The following is a 19,624-nucleotide window of genomic DNA, read 5'->3' as shown; positions in this document are numbered from 1 at the left end:
GAAAATAAATTAGGGTTTAGAATTTGCTTGTGTATACAAGCTTATAATATAAAAGATGTCAATTGTTGTACGTCTTGAATTTTGCACATGTAAGACACACTATTGCAAAAATAATTTAGCATCATCAAACAGTGTCACTTCGTTACAGATACGGTAGAGATCTCAACTCTTCAAAATTAAATTTGGTTGTACCATTTCTGCAAGACAAATCAGTACGTTTTGAAAAATGCATGCAATTATTTCCCTCAAAATCTTCACACAATTATAAGCATTTAATGAAACTGCAGATGTCGTGTCTTTGTCACATTTTCTACTCCAATTTATACTTCCGGGCTTGCTTGCTACATACATGATACAACTTGATGAAAAATAGGGATTTAGATTTTGTCACTCCATGCATTAGTAAATTTAGACCGTTCAAATAATTTAGATTTTAAGATCAGATTTTAATACGGTTTTGGGCTGTTTAATCATAAAATTTGATCTTAATCAGGTCTTAAAATTTGGGTTTGTCTGATCTTTATCATATGGTCTACATGTCATTGACCGTACTGCAATTAATAATTTTTGACTTACCGAATCATAATCTGAAAAATAGAACTTATATGGTCACAATAATTTAGTAATTCAATTTGATCACACTAACATAAAAATATATATCATTTAATTATTTTTAAAATACATATTATTTAATAATTTTCTCTTTCTACCTTTTATAAATAGTATGTGTGTGACCAACCAACAATGAATTGATCCAAGTGAAAAGAGTTTTGATCTTTTAAACATGTGGTTAGGGGTTCGATTTATGACTCATGCATACGGAAAAAATTCGGTTGGACAGGAGAAACCACCTTATGTACCACACAGGTTCTCTGACGAATATTAGTGATCACTAACGACGGTAGAAACTTCGTACATGATATAACCCAAAAATAATATGTGTGTGTGACCAAATAGAGAGACTAAATTCTTGTGACCATTCAAGTATTCCTCCAATTTAATAATTGCAAATCTGAATAAGAAAAAAGAATCTTGTACCTTCAAAGACGAGTTAAGATCTTTTTCATTTTGTATTATTTTCATTTTCTCTATTATATATATTTTGAAAATATAAATGCAAAAGTGTGATTTTTTTTATACATCTAAAATATTTAAAAAAAATTAATAATGGAAAAATTAAAACAATAGCAAATGGAGAAGATTCATAATCTTCAAAGACACAAATTTAATATCATGAGCTTATTTTAATAAGAATAAGAATCTAGTACCATGTTGCTCCCTATAGGTTATCTTCCTTAAGAAAATAAGATCAATTCAAAACTTCTAAATCAACCATACAATAATATGTGAAACTAAAGTCAAACATAACTAACCTTCTGTTCGACCCCTAGCCCCTACGAGATATTGAAAAGTCCAAACAAATCCAAAGGCGACACTAACTTTAGTTCGTTCGGTTCTATGGAAAGAAAGTGGAAGGAAAAAAAAATTAGACTAATTTTAGTCCAAATTCATGCATTGATTTGCGTAATTTTTTTTTCTCCCACTTTCTTTCCATAAAACCAAACAAACCCTAACTCCCACCCCATGCACCTAAAGATACTATATCAATCCGGAATAACTAGGTCACAAGCAACAAATAAATGACAAACCACCGCACTGAAAAGGACCACAAAAAATAGGAGGTACCACTAGGATCCACAATCCCCCTTTGTCTAGGTGAGTGAAAACTCTATCACTTAGAAGTAGCCAGGAGAGAAGACAATGACCTCTAAGGGTGCCAAGACTTCCAAATCTTTGCCAATATTTAAATCTCCTCAACTAATCTTCTAACCGAATAAAATCCTTTAGAATCATGGTTTGAAGATCATAAAACTTTACTAAAACTAGTACATACAATAAGAAAGAAAAAAAAAAACTCCATATATAAAAGTTTCAAAATTGAGATTCCAAAACCAATCCAATTCAATTTTCTTCAATTCAATTCAAGTTTGGTTTGATTTTTCTCTTTCATTATAGTTTTTTCCAAAACACATTCACCATAAAGCCAGAGGAGTAACATATAACTATATCTAACCAACTTTGCAACCCTAATTAAAAGGTGCCCATTTAAAACCTCCTTTATTTTGTCTTCTTAAAAAGATGGAAGGTGGGGTATGTTAATTCATGATAATGATAAGGACAATACCAATAAAATAAATTTTTTATTTTTTTTTAATTTACTCTCGATAAGTTTGGGAGCATTTATCCATCAACCAATAAAAACAAGCTATATACATGTGAAATAAAAATTGATTACAAATTAATTAATTGAAGATACGACATGCAAATCTACTTACTCCCTCCGTCCCAAAATATAAGCAAAAGTTGGTCAACAAAAATGAATATATTTAGTTCCAATCTTTAACCAAATACATCAAGTTTCTTTGACTCAATTTTGCTTATATTTTGAGACGGAAGGAGTATGTGACTTGTTTTCGAGAGGTAAACTAGACCTGACCTACTAATATATGTTCTAAAAATACATGTTAATATGTGTTCTAAAATACTGTAAAAAATGTAAAAATATATTCTATTAAAATTGATGTATTTAACATTTTAAAAATTAATTTTATATTATTAAATATAATTATTTTATATTTAAATACCTTAACATTTCTCTAATTACTATAATGGTGCCTCTAGTCATTTATAAATTTGGTTGTAGAAGTGGTAAAAAGCAAAAGAACATGACCTAAGTAGTGTCTCTTTCTTGACCTCTCACACACGCCACACACACAACACAACACAAAACAAAACAAAAGGCTGCTCCATTCTCCCACTTGACCCTTGTTGGGTCAAATTCTCAATAGTATCTTCTTGCTCCATACGGCCATACCCTTTCAGGCTTTTTTCACTGCAATCTCCAAAAGCAGCTTAACCTTATCATCATCACTTATCAGTGTCTAACGAGATCTGACTACCTACGTGTCGTGTTGCATGTCTCTCTCACTCTCTATGTTGAGTTTGAGTGAACAACACAGTATTTACTCACACAACTCTTTCAAGAGAGTGTGTGTTTCTGTTTTGTCTTTCTATTTTTCTTTTCAAACTTTACTCACTTCTCATTTTCCTCAAACAATTTTTTCTTCTCTCTTTATGGCTACTTTTATTCCATTAATAACAGGTATGTCTCTTCTCCTCAGATCTGATTCACTTATGATTTTTTTTCCCTTAAGATTTATGAAAGGTTCTTGTTTTTATTTGAAGCTTCTATATTTGGAGTGTTTTTTTGTTCTTATTGTATGAGTACTTCTTTTGGTGTAAATAGTTTTGTTATTCGGGACATATGCATGCATATACTGTATATAGAAATTGACAGAAGAGAGCGAGCACACAGAAGCATTTGGTATATAATATCTATGCTATTTCTTTTGTGTGCTTGGTCTCTTCTATCATTTTCCAGAATGCTGGAAAGGAAATTTCTATGCTTATGTGTCCCAAACTAAACCAAACTATCATCTCTCATTGAGTATATATCATCACTAAATATACTATATTGCAGGCTGCCCTATATTGCATGTTTTAATCCAACGGTGAAAACAAAATTTTGTGAATTGTGGTTTTGATCTTAGATTAGTCATTAATTATATTAATGATTAATTTTATAATAGCATTACCCAACAGATATATGACTTTTGATAGCAGTTACTCTTTCCGTCCCAAAATATAAGAATTTATTAATCATTGCACGTGTGTCAATATATAATTTTTAATTATGAATATCTTTAATTGTTTATTAATAAAAATTTGATATTTTAAAAATATTCATCGAAACAAATCAAACAAGATATTATATGATATAATATTTACATTTATATGCTTTTAAAAAAATACGGTCAAAACAATATAAATAGTACATTTAATTAAAGTAGTTCAAGTTGTCTTGATTACTGTGCTGATCTTAATTAAGGGGCAACTTTAATTTTTCCATTTCTTATGTAGTGTACTAGTATATAGGATAAAATATAGGATGGTCCTCCCACAAATTGTGGTAATAATGCTTTTTGTTGCTCAGTCTATATGTATTTTTATTTTTATAAGGAGATGTTCTTGTATGGTCACGTGACCAAATAATTTGGATTTGGTCACACTCATAAAAATGAAATAATTATTTAAAAAATAATTAAATAATATTTTTTTAAAAAATTATTAAATGATTTTATATAGTTTTGTGAGTGTGATCAAATCCAAATTATTTGGTCACGTGACCACATAAGAGCATCTCTTTTATAAGTTACTTTTAGTCTCCCCTTATTATGTTTTACTTTGATCTTGTACTAGTATATATATATATTTACTTTGATTTGTCCTCTTCCATATATATTATTTAAATGTCATATATTTACAATATGTTTGTGTTGAGGTTTTAATTTGTAATTTTCTATACAAAATCATATTATAAAACTTTATAATATATGCATCCAATCAAATCACTATTGTAAGACTCATTATTATTTGGAGGTATGCTCTTCCGAAGCACCGATGTGAATTAGAGAAACTTGGTAAGGTAAGATGCACTTAAGTGGTTCTATAAATAGAAACTTTGTGCTGAAATGCAAATACACTCATGTGATATATTAGGTATTTGACTTTTATACCCTTTTTCCATATCTAAAATATACTAGTTTTTTTTAAAAAAAACAACAACAAATTTCTAATAAAATGTAAAATCTTTACTTGATATAGTTGCTCCTGTACTCTATCAAGCAAGAAGAATCAACTTGCAAGTTAGTGAAAAGATTGCGCCATACGGTAAGTATACTATAGTTTAACAAAATCATTACTTAGTAAAACAATTAAGCACCATGTTCATTGCATATGTGTACTTATTTTAGACTCAATTTGCATAATCCTATAACTACTTAAAGTATATATGCAGTATATATATTGCTAGTCTTAGCACATAGCTAGTAATTCTCATATGTACATGTATATTTTTACTTCCTACTGACAACCCTTACCACAATATTCAACGATATGCTATTGAGACACATAAAGATTAACGGCATTTAAAAAAATACAAAAACCGTTAATTTTGATGTATCTCAATAACATATCAAATGATTTTGGATTTATTTGAAATTTTACACAAATGATCTATATGATGTAAACTTTCAATCCAACGGTGGATTTTATAAAATTTATATCGGTTAAAACGTTATTGAGAGGTGTAACATTTGGTGTCAAACTAGTTGGTGTCAACGGATCCTGACTCATATATATATATATATATATATATATATATATATATATATATATATATATATATATATATATATATATATATATATATATATATATGTGTGTGTGCAGCATCTATAGTGATTCTGGATCTGAAATTATAATTTTTTTTGGGTTACATAATTATAATTTTTATTAATATGTATTCTTGTGATAATATTGATCTATATATTTTTCAACTAAGAGAGAGAGAGAGAGAGAGAGAATTTGCTAAGAGAGAAGTTGAGAAGAAGATCCAAACTTCTGTTGTTTGGTTTAGTTAGGAGAGAAATAGAAGAGAGTGATTAAATTAGTGTAGGACCCGCACAAATTGCGAAGAAAGGTGAGAGAGTGTGTCATTTTTTTGTTATTCCAATTATGTCCTTTGGTTTATATCAAATTTTACATGTTGCTTAGGGTGTCATTGCTAATATTTTGAATGATAGATCGAAAAACAATCTAATGGCAGTATCATAGATCTGAATCTGATCAATTGGAAAAGATAACCGGGAGTTTGATTTTTGTGTAGGGAGTGGTTTTTTCTTTTTGTTTGAGAAAGTGGGCATAAGATTTGATGTAATTAATATATAATTAAATTAAATAATCAAAATAATTATATTAAATTAATATGATTAATTATCTAAGAAAAAGTTAATTTTGTATTAGTTAAAAATAAATATTTTATATTTAAAAAAAAGTTGATGAGTATTTTTTAACTTGGGGGTATATTTGTACTTTCCAAAATAATCAACATTTCTTTATTCTCTCTTGTACCAAACAATACAACAAATCTACTTTATTTCTCGCATATTTCTCTCTTCTCATACTCTTTCTCATCTATTTCTCACTTTCTCTTCACAACCAAACACACTGTAAGAGTTGATTGACGGGTGCCATTGTCGGTAATTTTTGTGTAGGGGTGGCGGAACGTTTACACTGCAAATTAGAGTCTCCCCCCATTCAAGTACCTTGGGTTGCCGATGGGGCCAACGAACCTGGGAACTCGAAATTAACATTATCCAGAGTAGGCTTACTTCATGGAGTAATAGGTTTGTTAGCCTCGACCTCGAGTGCAGAGTGGTTCTCATGATCAATTCAGTCTTGGACTCTATCTCTATCTTCTTTCCGTTTTGGTTCTTATGAAGAGAGAGATAGAGAGAAAAATGAGATGTTGAATGAGTGCTGGTAAGTTAGAGGTGTTCAAATATATATATATAAGAGCTATTTGATTTTTTAGACCCCTTTTTCCATATTTAAAATATATTAATTAGCTTGTTTAATTAAAACATATATTGCTTATAAAATGCAAAAATCTGCACTTGATTAAGATAGCCCCTAATTTTTTATGTCTCTATCAGGCAGGAAGCATCAACTTGCAAGCAAGTTGTTGAAAAGATAGGTTAACAAAATCATTGCTCGGTAAAACACCTATTTTAGATTCAGATTGCATAATCCTACTTAAACTATGGTACGTAGTATATAGGTATTAATTCTCATATCTATGCGTATATAGGTACTTGCTTACAACAACCGTTACCACAATTTTGAACGATATGTGTGTGTGTGTGAGCATCTAAAGTAATTCTGTATCTCAATTAATTTTTATTAATTAGTAGTAGTATATATTGTTGATCTATTTTTTGAGGAAGTTTTGTGTTGACACAAGGATTTGGTCATGAAAAATACTTATATGGTTACAACCAAATGATCACTTTATTTGGTCACACTCACGTAAAAATATATATTCTATAGTTATTTTAAAAATATAAGGGTTACCAAACTATTAGGTTTGGTCTAGTGGTGAGAGATTTTTGTAGTATGTTAGAAGTTTTGGATTTGATCCTCAGCTCCACGGAAGAAGAAAAAATGAGTGTTACCAAATAATGTGTCTAAATATTTATGACCATCTAAGTATTTTCCCTATTTTTCAACCTAGTATATGAGTTTGGACTTTTGTCATAATATAATAATGATTATCTACGACACTTCTTTTTATTGCTTCTTTTGTCTCTATAATGTATGAGCAATTATTTTTCACGTTTCTTTTGGTTATCATCATTTATATAGTTTGGATGATTGCAGCAAGAGTTATTCAGATTCACACTACTAGTTCTTTGGCTTAAATAATATGTTCCAATATTCATTTACCTTCATGAATGTTTTCTTTTTAAAGATTTTGAAATGAAAGAATGAATTCAAGTTTTGTGTGTTTTGCTAAGGTGATGTTGATTGATGATATATATTGACACAAATCCGAGGGTTCCACCATTAAACTTGTATAAAGTTTTTATGTTGTTTGGAAGTAATTAACTTCAAGAAATATGTTAATTACAACATTTTTCCATCTTGATAAGTTATATTGGAATAACTTCAAGTAATTAACTTGTATAAAGCTTTAGCCAGGATGTTGATCTTCCAAGAGTTACTTTTCCTGAACTTGTGTTCAGTTAGTCTTGATAATTACTTCATTGGTATAGTTGCAAAATTTGGTGCTTGACAAGCTTTCCTTCACTGAAATTGTTAGCACTTTGCAACTTTTACTTTAAGGATCCGTTTGGTTCTATGAAAAGAAAGTGGGAGAAAATAAAATTACGCAAATCAATGCATAAATTTAGACTAACTTTAGTCCAAGTTCATAAGAGTTATGTTATATTCTTTGGAGTAAATGATGGACTATTAGCATCTGGCTTAGGTGGTCTTTTTAGGCGACTCAAGCCATTGAATCTAGAGTTTGCACATTAAAGAGAAATGGTTGTTCTTCATTCCTCTTAGATTGTTGATACTAGAAAACACACTACTGAGACATATACTATCAGATAATATCTTCGGATAAAATTTATACTGCCGAAAGATATTTTTCGATTGATATATAGATGGTATGAAAGAAATTCGGATCAATTTTAGAGAACGGAGGTGTGATCAGCAAAAATCATTTTTAGGACAATATTTTAGGTATGTTAGTTGCATGGGCTTTTGGGAGGAAGCCCTTTTTTACCATCGAAAAACAACTTAATTAAAGGTGAAAAGAAAGGAATGTGATACTTACACCCTTTAGGTTTTATTAATCAGTCAACCAACTCAAATTTATGAAAAAATAATAAATAAAAATCTGAGTTATCATGATTTATGTTTAAATTTATTTATTTGAGTTTATCTATCGATATAAATTTTGTGAAACTATTTGAAGGAATTTATGAAAACAAATTTATGATAATTTTTATAAGTTTTTTTCATCTTATTTTAATATAACTTATGAAAATAACTCATACTATAAATAAAAATAACTTATTTATATTTTTTTTTATTATAAAAATAATTTATATAAGTTTATAAATAATTATTTATCATAATACACGCTTGTGCTATAAGCTATTTATTTATGTTAGATAATAAGTTGTTGGGCTTAAGCTATTGGGCTCATTAGGTTTATAATTTTCTAGGTTTTGCTATATAATCTCTCGTAACTCTATTTTATTAAGCTAATGCAATAATATTTTATTGAAACTCTAGCCGTTTTTCTCTTTTTCTATCTCTAATTCTAACAATTTAAACATGTCTGAAGTATAATTTAAATTATATACACCAACAGTTATCATAAAAAAGAAGAATTACAAAGAAAAAGTTGAAAAATTATGTAGAGTTTTTAAAATAAAAATAAAAAAGTAAATGCCAAAACTCATTATCACTTAGATCCACATTCCACACAATGTGGACCACGTATGAAGTGGATTGTAGTGTGTTGTAGAATTATTAGTCCATCCAGAAACACCTATTTCTACTTCACTAGATGGAGATGTTGCGGCTGTAGAATGTTGAAAGGGTCCATTGAGACTTTCAGTAGCAATAAGCAATAACTGTGATTAACAGTATTCCTTGTCAACATTACCGACTTAATGTTCAATGTTTGTTTGTGACAAGTAGCATAATAACATTTGGGGCATACCGTGTCAAAGTTTGGGTAGTCACCAACAAGAAAAGTAGCGTCAGAAGTAGGCATTATTGTTCCTTTAAACAATGGCCAATTTTGATGCATGAACATCAAGTAATTGACTTTTTTTTAACGTGAAAGAGTGAGTTTCGAATAAAACTATAATGAATACGAATTTTACAAAATATATCGTTGGATTGAAAGATTATATCATATAGATCATTCATAAATTTTTTTTAGAAAAATTGAAAATCATTTGATATGTTATTGAGACTTATCAAAATTAACCGTCAATCATTTCATGTTAGAAATTCATTTGATATGTTATTGAGGCTCATCAAAATTAACCGTTAATTTTGATGAGTCTCAATCCAACGACGAATTTTATAAAACTTGTATTCGTTATAGTATTATTTGGAACTTATGCACCATGCACCACTTCATTAACTCTTTCATGTTAGAATTGGCCCAAGTAATTTATTTAATTATCTTGCTTGTAAAACATTGTATAATTATCTTGTCTGTATTATGTGATAATCAATTTTTAAATATATTAAAAGATTGATGTATATAATCAATGCACTTCTTGATGAGAAGGAGTAGTAATCAATATAATATAAGATTTTTTTTTTGTATGTTACAATCATATGTTATTGTGACGAAATTTTCACTATCGTTGGTAATAATTTATCTTCGCTAAAAAATTTATGGAGTATTTAAGGAACTGAATTTTTTCAACACGCATAATTATTTAGATAAGAATGTTAATCATCTAAATAATTATATTTTTATTCTTATTCTTAGTCTTATTCTTATTTAGAAATAAATTAAACTAATTTTATTATAGTGATATTGAAATAAAAATGCGAGTTGTTCCGTTAACATAATTAGTTGATTGAAATATTGTATGTAATATATATGAGACACATATATATTATATGACTAGAGTTTGAACATTATACTTTTATTTTTTTTTTTTTTTGGTCCAAAAACATTATACTTTTATTTATTCTCTTTAAAACTGACATTATAGTCATTAATTAGACTATTTGATCAAAATAAAATAAAAATGCGAGTTCTCAAAATAAAAAGGATAATTTTTAATTTTGGTACATAAAAATAGAATAAAATTATATAAACACCTGCTTTTTGTTCTGAAAAAACAATTCAATTTCCGCCATATGAGAACATTGAAGCACACTTCTCATATATTTAATTAATAATTTTATTTTTTAAAATAATGTTAGTTAGGAAGAAAATTATGTGCAGAATTTCTATATTGACATATAAAAATATCATTAGGTGATCAACTTGACCAATAAGTAATCAACGATTGTCCCAGCCGAACAAAACACAGTGCAACAAGACCAGAGGTGATGCACTAGTACTAACTAACCATCATCATTATAATGAAAAATTATTGCTACCATAAGTTTGGTTAGATACCAATATTCAGTTTTTTTTTTTTAAGGAAGCTAAAAAACGAAAAAAAATATTTACGAAGAAAGAAATTTTCACTGCAAAAAAAAAAAAAGCTTAATTAGTAAAATGGTCCCTTAAAAATATTTTTGGTTTTACATTGGTCCCTTAAAGAAAAAAGGTCTGAATAGGTCCCTTAAAGAAAAAAAAGATCCGAATAGGTCCCTTAAAGACATATTCGTTAATCAGTTTGGTCCTATTCAGACCTCTTTTTAGGGACCAAACTGATTAATGGAGATGTCTTTAAGGGACCTATTCAGACCTTTTTTTCTTTAAGGGACCTATTTGGACCTTTTTTTCTTTAAGGACCAATCTGAAATCAAAAATATCTTTAAGGGACCATTTTATTAATTAAGCCTAAAAAAAAATATACGTGATTTCGTATTGTGAATAATTTTAGTATTTGTTAGACCATAAAATAGGAAATCAACTCACCCATTTCCATTTTTATAATTTTCTATGAGTTGGGCATACCTTATGTTATGTCTACTTTGAAATTATAATTTTTCCTATGAGTTGGGCATACCTTATTATGTCTCCTTTGAAAAAGAAAAAAAAAAAAGCTTTGAAAGATAATATTTCTTTCTCGACTAAAAAAGTAAAGATATTATCATTAAATAAAAATAATGATTAAAGACAAAACTATTAAATTTTCATAAATAAAAAATGAAAAGAGAAAGAAGAACAATATTATTATTGCTATTATAAAAACTAGGGGTAAACCCGTGCGTTGCACGGGTTCAATTAAAATATATAATTATAATATTTTTATAAATAAAAAATAATAATTGTGATAAGTATAATCATATATAGTTAAAAGATAGACATTAATTTAAAATATGATTATATTTAATATTAGTATATAAGTATAAATTAAAAAAAAAAACAAGTTGTTTAGAAATATGAGATTTTTCATTAATTTATATCGTAGTTTTGTTTATAATTTAATGTAATAGATCTCTTATAATATTTTAGAATCATATTTTATTTTAATAGTGTAATTATATAAGATCTTAGTTTTCTTTAGATGATTGCAACTGTATAGTCACATGTACCACTTTGCTTTTTATTTTTGATGTACTTTTTTTTCAATAATTAAGATCTTAGTTTGGATGTTGATTTTCTTTATAAGATCTTAGTTTATTTTTGTTATAAATGTGAATATCTTTTGTTGCCAATATATAAGTTTGGATGATGATTTTATATATATGAATTTCACATGTCATCTTATTATTTGCTTAAAAAAATGTTATATTTTTCTTACCAACATCTCACTATTTTATTTTGAGCAGTAACTTAAACATTTTTTTTAACACTTTATAGAATATGTACTTATTTTATTTAAATATTTGCATTATTATTTAAATCAAATCAATAATTTTGGAATTTTTAGTGAATTTCAGATCACATGCACACACTATATGTAAAGAATAAGATTATCTAAATCACCTTATTATTTTGCATGTAATTATGTTTTAATATCTACAGTTTCAATAATTTCTAAAATTTATTTTGACGTATGAGCATCAACAATTTATATAGTTGATGATTTTTCATCTTAATCTTGAAAAATTATAACTATTTACTCTACCCCTTCACACAATTTAAGGTCTCTCAGATTTATAAAAAAGACGATTCTTGTTCTGATAATAAATTGTTTCTATTGAAGTTTCTTCTCAAACATTCACTTGGTAGAATATTTATATCCCATATTTTATTGGTCAAAAATTTTCATAATGTTTTTAGCCAATTGATGTTAGAGTTTTCTAACCAAAATTGCGATTTAAGACTACCAACAGAGGCACTAACATCTGATTGTTAAATTAAGACTTTTAATTGTTGTTTTTTACAATTTGTAAAAAAAAAAAAAAAAATTAATCCCAACATAAAAAGAGTCACGTGACCTTTCCTTAAATTTTCTTATAATTTTGGTTGGCCAATACAATTAAGACACATGTCAAAAATATTTCATGTCAGCAGGTTTTTGGTCAAAATAGTCAAGGGGGACCAAGAAATGCAAAAGGGGGCAAACGTGAGGGGCCAAAATCGCTCATTTGAAACTTGGGAGGCCAAAATCGCACAATTATGAAACGTGGGGGGCCAAAACTGCAATTTAGCCTATATATAAACCTTAAATACTTTTTGTTGCCAATATATAAGTTTGGATGATGATTTCATATATTTGAATTTAGGTTCAGTTATTTGGCTCAGGTAAAGAAAGTTTATTTTGCATGTCTCCCGAGAGGTCACTTGGTTGAGGAGTTAATCTTCAACCTAGAAGAACTTGGTTCGAGACCCGACACCCGAAAAAGAAAGTTTATTTTAGAAGAATTTAACATCTCATCTTAGTATTTGCTTAAAAATGTTATATTATTCTTATAAATATCTCTCTATATTTATTTTGGGCCGTAAATACTCTTAAATCATATTCTCAAAGTCCTACATATATGTTTCAATCATATTTTTCGTTTATTATAAGCAATTGTTAAATAATTATGACTATCTATTTTAACAAAATTAAAAATAGATGATAGTTTTTGTAACTTGAAAGTTGTCCTAAGTTAATATTATTAGTGGTGTGAAATTATAATATTTTTATTATATGCAAAATTTTAAAATTCTAAATTATTATTATTTTGTTGTAGGTATAATTTTTTTTCAAGTAAATGCATGCATGATAGAATTGTAATTTACAATTAAATACGTAAACTAATTGTATATGACATGCAATTAAAACTCAATATGAAAATGAAAGGTCCCATGAATAAAAACTAAACCTTTCAATATTCATTACTTTTAATCATCATTAATTAAATAGAATAAGAAAGGGGAGAAGTTACAATTTACAAATGAGTATTAGGATTTTTTTTTAGAAGTGTCACATTGTCATAAGTAATGCAAGCTAAATATCATGTCAAAGTCATTATCATTATCACAATTCACACAATGCTTACATAATTTAGTCTGAATATATAAGTTTAAAGTATCCCTGAAATTAGAAGATTTGAACTTCACCACAATGCTTGCATAATTTATCTAACCGTCTATGAATGTAGAGGAAAAACGTGAGTATAAACATATACTCACATTTAGTTATAAAGACTATGGACCCATGTTATAATAGTGGTTATAACATTCTTTTCTTTTTTTTAAATGAACTAAAATTTAGAATTGAAAGTGAATTCCTTCAAAACATAGATGAAAATTATAAAAAAAAATGAATCACTTGCACCAAACATATTGATGCTATAAATTTATTATCTAACTATTGGAAAATTCTTCAAACATCATATATCTCAATCCTCTAAATCTTCCACAACTTTCTTGCTCCATAATATTAGTTGACTCTTTATTAGATACAATTTGAGAAAGGAATATATTTTGTCATCTTACATGAAATGAAGCCTCTTAAAAATTATCATTGGTTCTATGTTCTTGATAACAAAAGAACAACCAATATCAGTAAATAAATGAGAAAAATAAGATTGTTTACTTACAACCATTGTTATGATAAAAAAAAATTAAAGATTTAAATGACAATAATTTGATAAGAGTAATTGAGAATACCGACCTTTTCATCCATTAGCATTCTATCTGCAGTGAAAAATTATTTCTTCCAAGCTACAAATGAAGAACAAAAACTAAACATTAGTACATATGAATATTGTAGGATAACAAAAACTAAACATTAGTATATATAGCACCATGTAGAAATAAACTCAAAGATTGAGTGAAATTGTCAAATGTTAAGATTTAGGAATGAGTAGAAAATGAATGTGAGGTGGTGGTTATAAAGAGTGTGAGAGAGAGTGAAAGTCACTAAACTTTTCTACTTTGTAAGTTATATTTGGAGGAATGTTAAAGGATGCATACAATTATGATGATGCTAAATAATGCATTAGTTTTTTTTAAAAAAATTTAATTTAATAAATTAAAAGAGACAATATTAAGATTTTAATAGAGATTAGGAACTATTTTTTAGAGTGCCACATCATCACAATGCTTGCTTATGAGCAACTCAACCTTCCTTTTACTAGTAAAAGATAAAAGATAAATAAATTAAAAAAATAAGAACACAGTTTTTATTTATTTGGGAAGACAGTGGGATAAAGAGGACAAAGAGGCCACAAATAATTGAGATTTAGATCTTTTTCTATGGGCTTGTGGGGCAAGAAAATCAAACCAAATAAGTGTTCCAATGAAAAGGAGTCACGAAGCCAAGTCGGTAAAACCTTCTCACCTCTATTATTAATATTAATATTATCACCATCATTATTACTTTTATTATTCTTTAATCTCATTATCATTATACTAGTACTTCTATTATTCTTTAATCGCAATATTAAAATTTGGGTTTTTAGATTTTGGAGACTCTCTTAGTGAGCTCTAAAGGCTCTTGGATGTTTAAAAATATCCATTTAACTTCTCAAAGAGCCTCTATATTATGCCAAAAATATTGTCTCTTTCTCTATATGTATAAAATTATCTCTCCGTTCTTCTTAAAAAATAATATCTCTCTGTTTTGGTTATCATAATATAAAGTTTTCATCGTTATTGATGATAATTAATTTTCATAATGAATTTTTTTTCCTCAAACATGAATAAAAGACTAAAAAGAATAAAAATAACGTTAAATAAAAAAATAAAAGACTAAATTGTTACCTAAAATAAACTTAAAAGACTTAAAACATAATTTTGTCTATTAATAATATTATAAGAGTTTATATGTAAAACTAACACATATTTTAGACAATTTGTCGCTCGACAGAGCTTTTTGCTTGCTAAGTTGTTCAGGGAGCTGTTGACACTTGGATTTAGTTATCGTGTTGACGGTTGATCCATTCACCGTTCTTAAACTCTAACTGTTATTGGTGATTACGTTTCATCTTTTTTTATAACTTGGTTTCTGCCCATACGCGGGTTTGCTGGGTTGCGCCCGTGATTAGTGGATTTTTGTTATGGTAGTTTGGGGTTGTTCCTCTAGGTATGTCTTATATCGATGTATTCTCTTTGGGTTGTACCTGAGTCAGATTTAATGTCCTCCCAATCTTTATATTTTTCTCTTTTAATTTATTTTATTTTTTCTTTTGACTAAAAAAAAGTATAGTATATAAAATATAAATAAAAGAAATTCTAAAAATATGATGATTAACAAACAAAATGAAATGACCCTACAAGGCTCCCCCCAACCTTAACGTGGCCTTCACTTTCTCCATCCCCCCTAATACTACTATATAGCTTAATCAAATTTCAATTCAGTGTGCTCTTGAATAAACAACAGGTGTTCCAATTGTTACCAGCCAAACCATATCTCCCTTTCTTTTGTCTCTCCCTTTTAACTATCAAATCTCAACCAAACTCAAACCACTCAACCAAAATTCCTCCAACCTTCCCTTACTTGTAACCTAACTCATCAACACCCTTCAAAAAATAAATCACAAAAAAAATGTCCTTAAACCAACTATACTAATCATGTATTATTCCTTATTAGTCCTAGCTTAATTTGTGCTACTACAACTTTTATTTTATTTGAAAAAAAAAAAATCCAATGGAGGAGGTGAAGGCAATCATGTTATTTGGCAAGTACGAGATGGGAAGAATACTAGGTAAAGGAACATTTGCAAAAGTGTACTATGCCAAAGAAATTGCTACGGGTGAAGGTGTAGCAATTAAAGTTATAGACAAAGACAAAGTGAGAAAAGAAGGCATGATGGAACAAATCAAACGGGAAATTTCAGTGATGAGGTTAGTAAAACATCCAAACATTGTCAACCTTAAAGAAGTCATGGCAACAAAGACAAAAATCTTGTTCGTCATGGAATATGCACGTGGCGGTGAATTATTCGATAAAGTTGCGAAAGGTAAATTTAAAGAAGAACTTGCTAGGAAGTATTTTCAACAACTTATAAGCGCGGTTGATTATTGTCATAGTAGAGGCGTTTCACACCGCGATTTGAAACCGGAAAATTTGTTACTTGATGAAAACGGTGATCTTAAGGTGTCTGATTTCGGACTCTCTGCTTTGCCTGAACAACTTCGTCAGGACGGACTTTTACATACTCAATGTGGAACTCCTGCTTACGTGGCACCCGAGGTAGTTAGAAAAAGAGGTTATAACGGCTTTAAAGCCGATACTTGGTCATGTGGTGTTATTCTTTATGCTTTACTTGCTGGATTTTTACCTTTTCAACATGAAAATTTAATGTCCATGTATAATAAAGTTTTCAAAGAAGAGTATCAATTTCCACCTTGGTTTTCGCCTGAATCAAAGAGATTAATCTCGAAGATTTTAGTAGCTGATCCAGAAAGAAGAATCACAATTCCTTCAATCATGAATGTTCCATGGTTTCGAAAAGGTTTATCGTCACTATCAACAATTACTACTTCAAATGATGAAGTAGAATTTGAATCAAAGGTAATTGATTCTTCTCCACCACAATTTTTCAATGCGTTCGATTTTATTTCTTCGATGTCTTCGGGGTTTGATCTTTCGGGTTTGTTCGAGGAAAAGAAAAAAAGGGATTCGGTTTTTACTTCAAAGTGTTCGGTTTCGGAGATTGTGACAAAAATCGAAAGTGCTGCGAAAAATTTAAAGTTTAAGGTTAAGAAGGTTAAAGATTTTAAACTGAAGCTACAAGGGTCTTTTGAAGGGAGAAAAGGAAAGTTAACCGTGTCGGCGGAGATATACGAGGTGGCGCCGGAGCTTGCGGTGGTTGAGTTTTCCAAGAGTTCCGGTGATACTTTTGAATATGTTAAGGTGTTTGAAGAAGATGTTAGGCCTGCTCTCAAAGACATTGTTTGGTCATGGCAAGGGGAATGATGCCACGTGTAATGATTACATGGCCCAATCAATAGCATGCCTAATATTCCCTGAATTGAATTTTGGGTGTATAATATATGAATATGAATCATATATTAAATTTGTGTATATATAATATTAATGTGGTGTATAATATATATGCTAGAATTGGGTGCTTCTTTATAAGTTCTAACAAATTTTGTTTTGTTGCATCTTGATTTTGGAGTTTTTATTTTGTTTTATTAGTAGTTTGAATGTTAGGTAGATGTAGATACTAGATAGTACTAGTCTGATTTTGGTGAGACTGTAAATACTCCACCCTACAAGCCCCCAATTGTAAAAATTAGGTAGTATTTGGCAAGATTTGAGAATTACTAAATTTTGGTGTTTTAGTTTCATTTTCTTTATGAGAAATAATATTTCGACAACTATTGATAACTCTTTATATTAAGTCTTTTTAGTTTTTTTTTTTAATAATTACTCTCTCCGTCCCATTTTATAAAATCCACTTTCACCAAATGCATGATTTATATATCTTGTTTTGACAATATTTTTCTAAAAGTGTATAAATGTAAATATTATCATATAAGATATTGTTTGATTTGTTAGGATGAGTATTTTCAAAATAATAAATTTTTATAATTTTTACTAATACACAATTAAAGATATTCGTAATCAAACTTATGTATTGATGTACGTGCAAAAGTCAATGAGGTCTTATATTTTAGGACGGAGGAAGTATTCATTTGCTTTGTTTTTCGTATTAACATTCATATTGTTTTATATTTTAGTTGTTCCATAAGTTGTTAAAAAATTGATTATTTTTTTTAAGCAAAAGGAGAGTAGAGGAAACCCTCTACCCTATCCCAAATAGATTAAACAAAAATAAAAGATAGTAGAACAAATTAGGGGGACATCAACCTGACCCAGTTAACCACACAAAAATGTAGTAATTAAAGATATTACAATTAATTTCAACTATAAGTGGTTTTAGAACCAATCCTAAAGGGTAAAAACTACAACAAAAACAAACACATCGAGCACTACCCAGCGAACCCACGTACGGGCACGAAACCAAATATCAAAAAAATGATGTGTGAGCATTAGTTGAGGTATGAAACAGCGAATGAACCGACCGACAACGCGGACAAATTCACGTACCAGAACCCCTATGACAAAACACAACAGGCATAAACGACCATTTCGAGCCAAAAATCAAACCACTGCAAACTGCTAGAACTGAACCAAACAGAACAAACAACTGCGACTACAACAAGGTCTTGAGACGATGACAATGAAACGGCACCAACGATAAGAAAACTGTAGATCTCAACAGATCTGGAAGTATCAGAGATCAAGGCGATACAACAACAGAGCCACCGTGCAAAATGTAACAGCCCAGGCCCCACCACCTTAGATGGTCCCGACACTGTCACCTCATTATCTTCTCCACCCCCCTCTCTAGTGGAGTTTTTGCCTTCCGTGGGAATCGAACCACGTACTCTGGGGTTCAAGTACGTGTTCAATCCATTCCCACTACTAATATTGGAAGAATATAATTTTTTTTTTTGTAATAGCAATGTACTCCATAAGTTTTCACATTATCTTTTATTTTTACGAATGTATACAAAAAAAAAGAGAAAGAAAAGAGAATAATACAAAAGAAAATATGAAGAAAAAAAAAATAGATCAAAGAAATAATTATGCATGTATACACGTAAAATTAAGGAAAGTGAATTATAATATATTGATGGTCATGTAATAATTGGTTGTGAGTGTTTTTTGTGATTGATGTGCATGAATCAAAAAGTCATATTTAATACATGAGAATGAGAGAATTGTGTATGATTTATTATTATTAAAATTTTAATTTTATAATTTAAACTTCATAATTGGTTGGTGGTGTCATGTACGTAATTGATTGTGGTGTTCTTGGTTGATTGATATGTATGACTTCAGGAATCATATTTACCATATGAAAATGAGCGAAAATAAATTGTTTATTATTTATCTAATATTTTTTAAAAACTAAATGTTATGGTATTTTTTTTTGTACATGTTTTCATTATTATTTCTTAAATTGTAACATTTAAATTTCCAACTTAAACATAAAATTCTCAATTTTATATTAAGTTTAAAATTGAATTCTCGATCAAGAG

At 28.8% G+C, this 19,624-nt stretch overlaps 1 protein-coding gene and 1 long non-coding RNA gene across 2 annotated transcripts; one reads left to right on the top strand and one right to left on the bottom strand.

Moving 5' to 3' along the window:
* Positions 1-13,830: 13,830 nt before the first annotated feature.
* LOC123916030 lies at positions 13,831-14,379 on the bottom strand. Its single transcript, XR_006812034.1, has 2 exons — positions 14,238-14,379; positions 13,831-14,100 (listed from the first exon to the last, which is right to left on the bottom strand). It is a non-coding gene; the product is annotated as an uncharacterized LOC123916030 (long non-coding RNA).
* A 1,439-nt stretch (positions 14,380-15,818) lies between these two features.
* Positions 15,819-17,910, top strand: LOC123916020 (CBL-interacting serine/threonine-protein kinase 25-like). The gene has a single exon (XM_045967344.1). The coding sequence runs from the start codon at positions 16,215-16,217 to the stop codon at positions 17,484-17,486; it is 1,272 nt and encodes a 423-aa protein (XP_045823300.1). The 5' UTR covers positions 15,819-16,214; the 3' UTR covers positions 17,487-17,910.
* The last annotated feature ends 1,714 nt before the right edge of the window (positions 17,911-19,624 follow it).

The sequence above is a fragment of the Trifolium pratense genome, linkage group LG1 (assembly GCF_020283565.1).
Source record: "Trifolium pratense cultivar HEN17-A07 linkage group LG1, ARS_RC_1.1, whole genome shotgun sequence".
NCBI lineage: Eukaryota > Viridiplantae > Streptophyta > Magnoliopsida > Fabales > Fabaceae > Trifolium > Trifolium pratense.
The sequence above is the reverse complement of the archived record's forward strand: the minus strand, read 5'-3'. Positions and strand labels throughout refer to the sequence as shown.